Source organism: Helianthus annuus, chromosome 10 (genome assembly GCF_002127325.2).
Source record: "Helianthus annuus cultivar XRQ/B chromosome 10, HanXRQr2.0-SUNRISE, whole genome shotgun sequence".
NCBI classification, from domain to species: Eukaryota; Viridiplantae; Streptophyta; class Magnoliopsida; order Asterales; family Asteraceae; genus Helianthus; species Helianthus annuus.
The window spans coordinates 81,846,907-81,848,877 of record NC_035442.2 but is presented as its reverse complement, the minus strand read 5'-3'; the positions used below and the strand labels follow the sequence as shown (position 1 = coordinate 81,848,877).

Sequence of the window (1,971 nt, the reverse complement as noted above, 5' to 3'; positions counted from 1 at the left end):
AACTTCGTCCCATACGGCGTTTAAGTTTCATGCTCGGTGCTCGAAGCAGAAGATCATTAGTATTTCGTTTGCTGATGACTTGTTTCTTTTTGCTCATGGTGACAGTGGCTCGGTTAAGCATCTTCGTGAGGCCCTTGACAAGTTTTCTCTGGTCTCGAGCTTGTATCCTAATCTGGATAAGAGTACGGTATTCTTAAGTAATGTTCCTCGCCCCATTAAAGATCAATGATGAACATTATGCCATTTCAGGAGGGTTTGTTTCCAGTTCGGTATCTTGGGGTCCCGTTGATTTCTACTAGACTTACGGCCAAGGATTGCAAGGCTCTTTTGGAGCGCATGGATAGGCGTATTGATAACTGGATGACAAAATCTCTCTCTTTTGCAGGGAGGCTCCCGCTTATCAATTCTGTCCTCACGGCTTTATACTCATATTGGGCGTCGGTTATGATGCTCCCGTCTAGTATCTTAAAGGATTTGGAGAAACGTCTTCGTAGATTCCTTTGGAATGGTGGTAAGTCTGGCTCGGTTCGTGCTAAAGTTGCCTGGAAGGATGTTTGCATGCCTAAAGATGAGGGTGGCCTAGGTATTCGAAGCATAATAGATGTTAATAAGGCTCTTTTAACTTCTCATATTTGGAGTTTAGTCACCAATCGGCCTTCTCTTTGGGTTCAATGGACCCACTCGTACAAGCTGAAAGGTCAAAGCTTTTGGGAGGTTCAATGTCGAGCTAATGTTAGCTGGGGTTGGAGAAAACTCTTATCTATCCGTTCGAGTGTTCGCTCATTTTTTTGGATGTCTATTCGGAGTGGCAGGCAAACAAACGTATGGAGTGATAACTGGTGCCCTTGTAGTCCGATTCGGTCATTCATATCCCCTAGAGCTATTGCTAATGCTGGTTTTTCTTTAAACTCTAAGGTGGCTGACATTGTCACGGATGATGGCCAATGGCTATGGCCTTAGGCATGGTATACTCTCTTTCCTGTCCTTATAAATATCGGCTCTATTCAGATTACTCCTAATACGAATGACCGATTTTGCTAGAAAGATTTGGACGGTAATCTTCAAGGTTTTAGTTCTTGGGAGGTTTGGAATTGTTTGCGGAATAGGTGTCATAAGGTATTATGGGCAAGTGCGGTTTGGTTCAGCCAATGTATACCCCGACATTCGTTTCACTTGTGGTTGGTTATCAAAAACAAGTTGAAAACGCAAGACAGGATGGCCATTTGGGAAGCGGGTAGTGCTACTAATTTGCGTCTTATGTGTTGCCCTCTATGCAAGTCTGACCGTGATTCAAGAGACCACTTGTTCTTTCAATGTGTATATGCTTCAGACGTTTGGAGATTGGTCAGGCATTTGGTTGACATGGAGAATGTTACGGATACCTGGGATTCTATCATGCAATGGATGGAGCTTAATGCTAATTCTAGAACTATGGATAACATCATTAGTAAGATCCTGGTAGCGGCTGCAACGTACTTTGTTTGGCAGGAAAGAAATAACAGGTTATTTTCTCATAATCAGCGGAGTGCGAGTGTGCTTGCAAAGGTTGTCATTGAGACGGTTCGACTCAGGATTATGGGGTTCCGGTTTGGTAGAGACCCGAAACAAAAGAAGATTTTGGATAGGTGGCTGGTCTCGAAGAACAACATAGAGGTTGATCCCGGCTAGAGAGGCTCCTCTGGGTCTTTTGCGTGTTTGTTTAGGGCCGTGTTTTTATCTTGTATTTCCGTTTGTTTTGGTTGTGACGCTTGTCGGGTTTGTTGTTTTTGTTTTTTCCTAGTCTTGGTATGCCAAGTCTAGTAGTGTGTATCGGTGTCTCGATGCACCCTGTTTTAATATTTGGTTGATATAAAATTTCACCGGGGTAACCCTTTACCCAAAAAAAAAACCCGGCGTGTGTGCGAAGATCAGTTCCATAAGTATCACTTGTCTAGTCGTATCTTATCAATAACCCATCCTCACCCGAGGACC

The 1,971-nt window shown here is 43.6% G+C and overlaps 1 protein-coding gene across 1 annotated transcript; it reads left to right on the top strand.

The window, feature by feature from the left end:
• Positions 1-1,215: 1,215 nt before the first annotated feature.
• On the top strand, positions 1,216-1,668 carry LOC110882008. Its single transcript, XM_022130119.1, has one exon. It carries the CDS (start codon positions 1,216-1,218, stop codon positions 1,666-1,668), a length of 453 nt encoding a protein of 150 aa, XP_021985811.1.
• Positions 1,669-1,971: the final 303 nt, after the last annotated feature.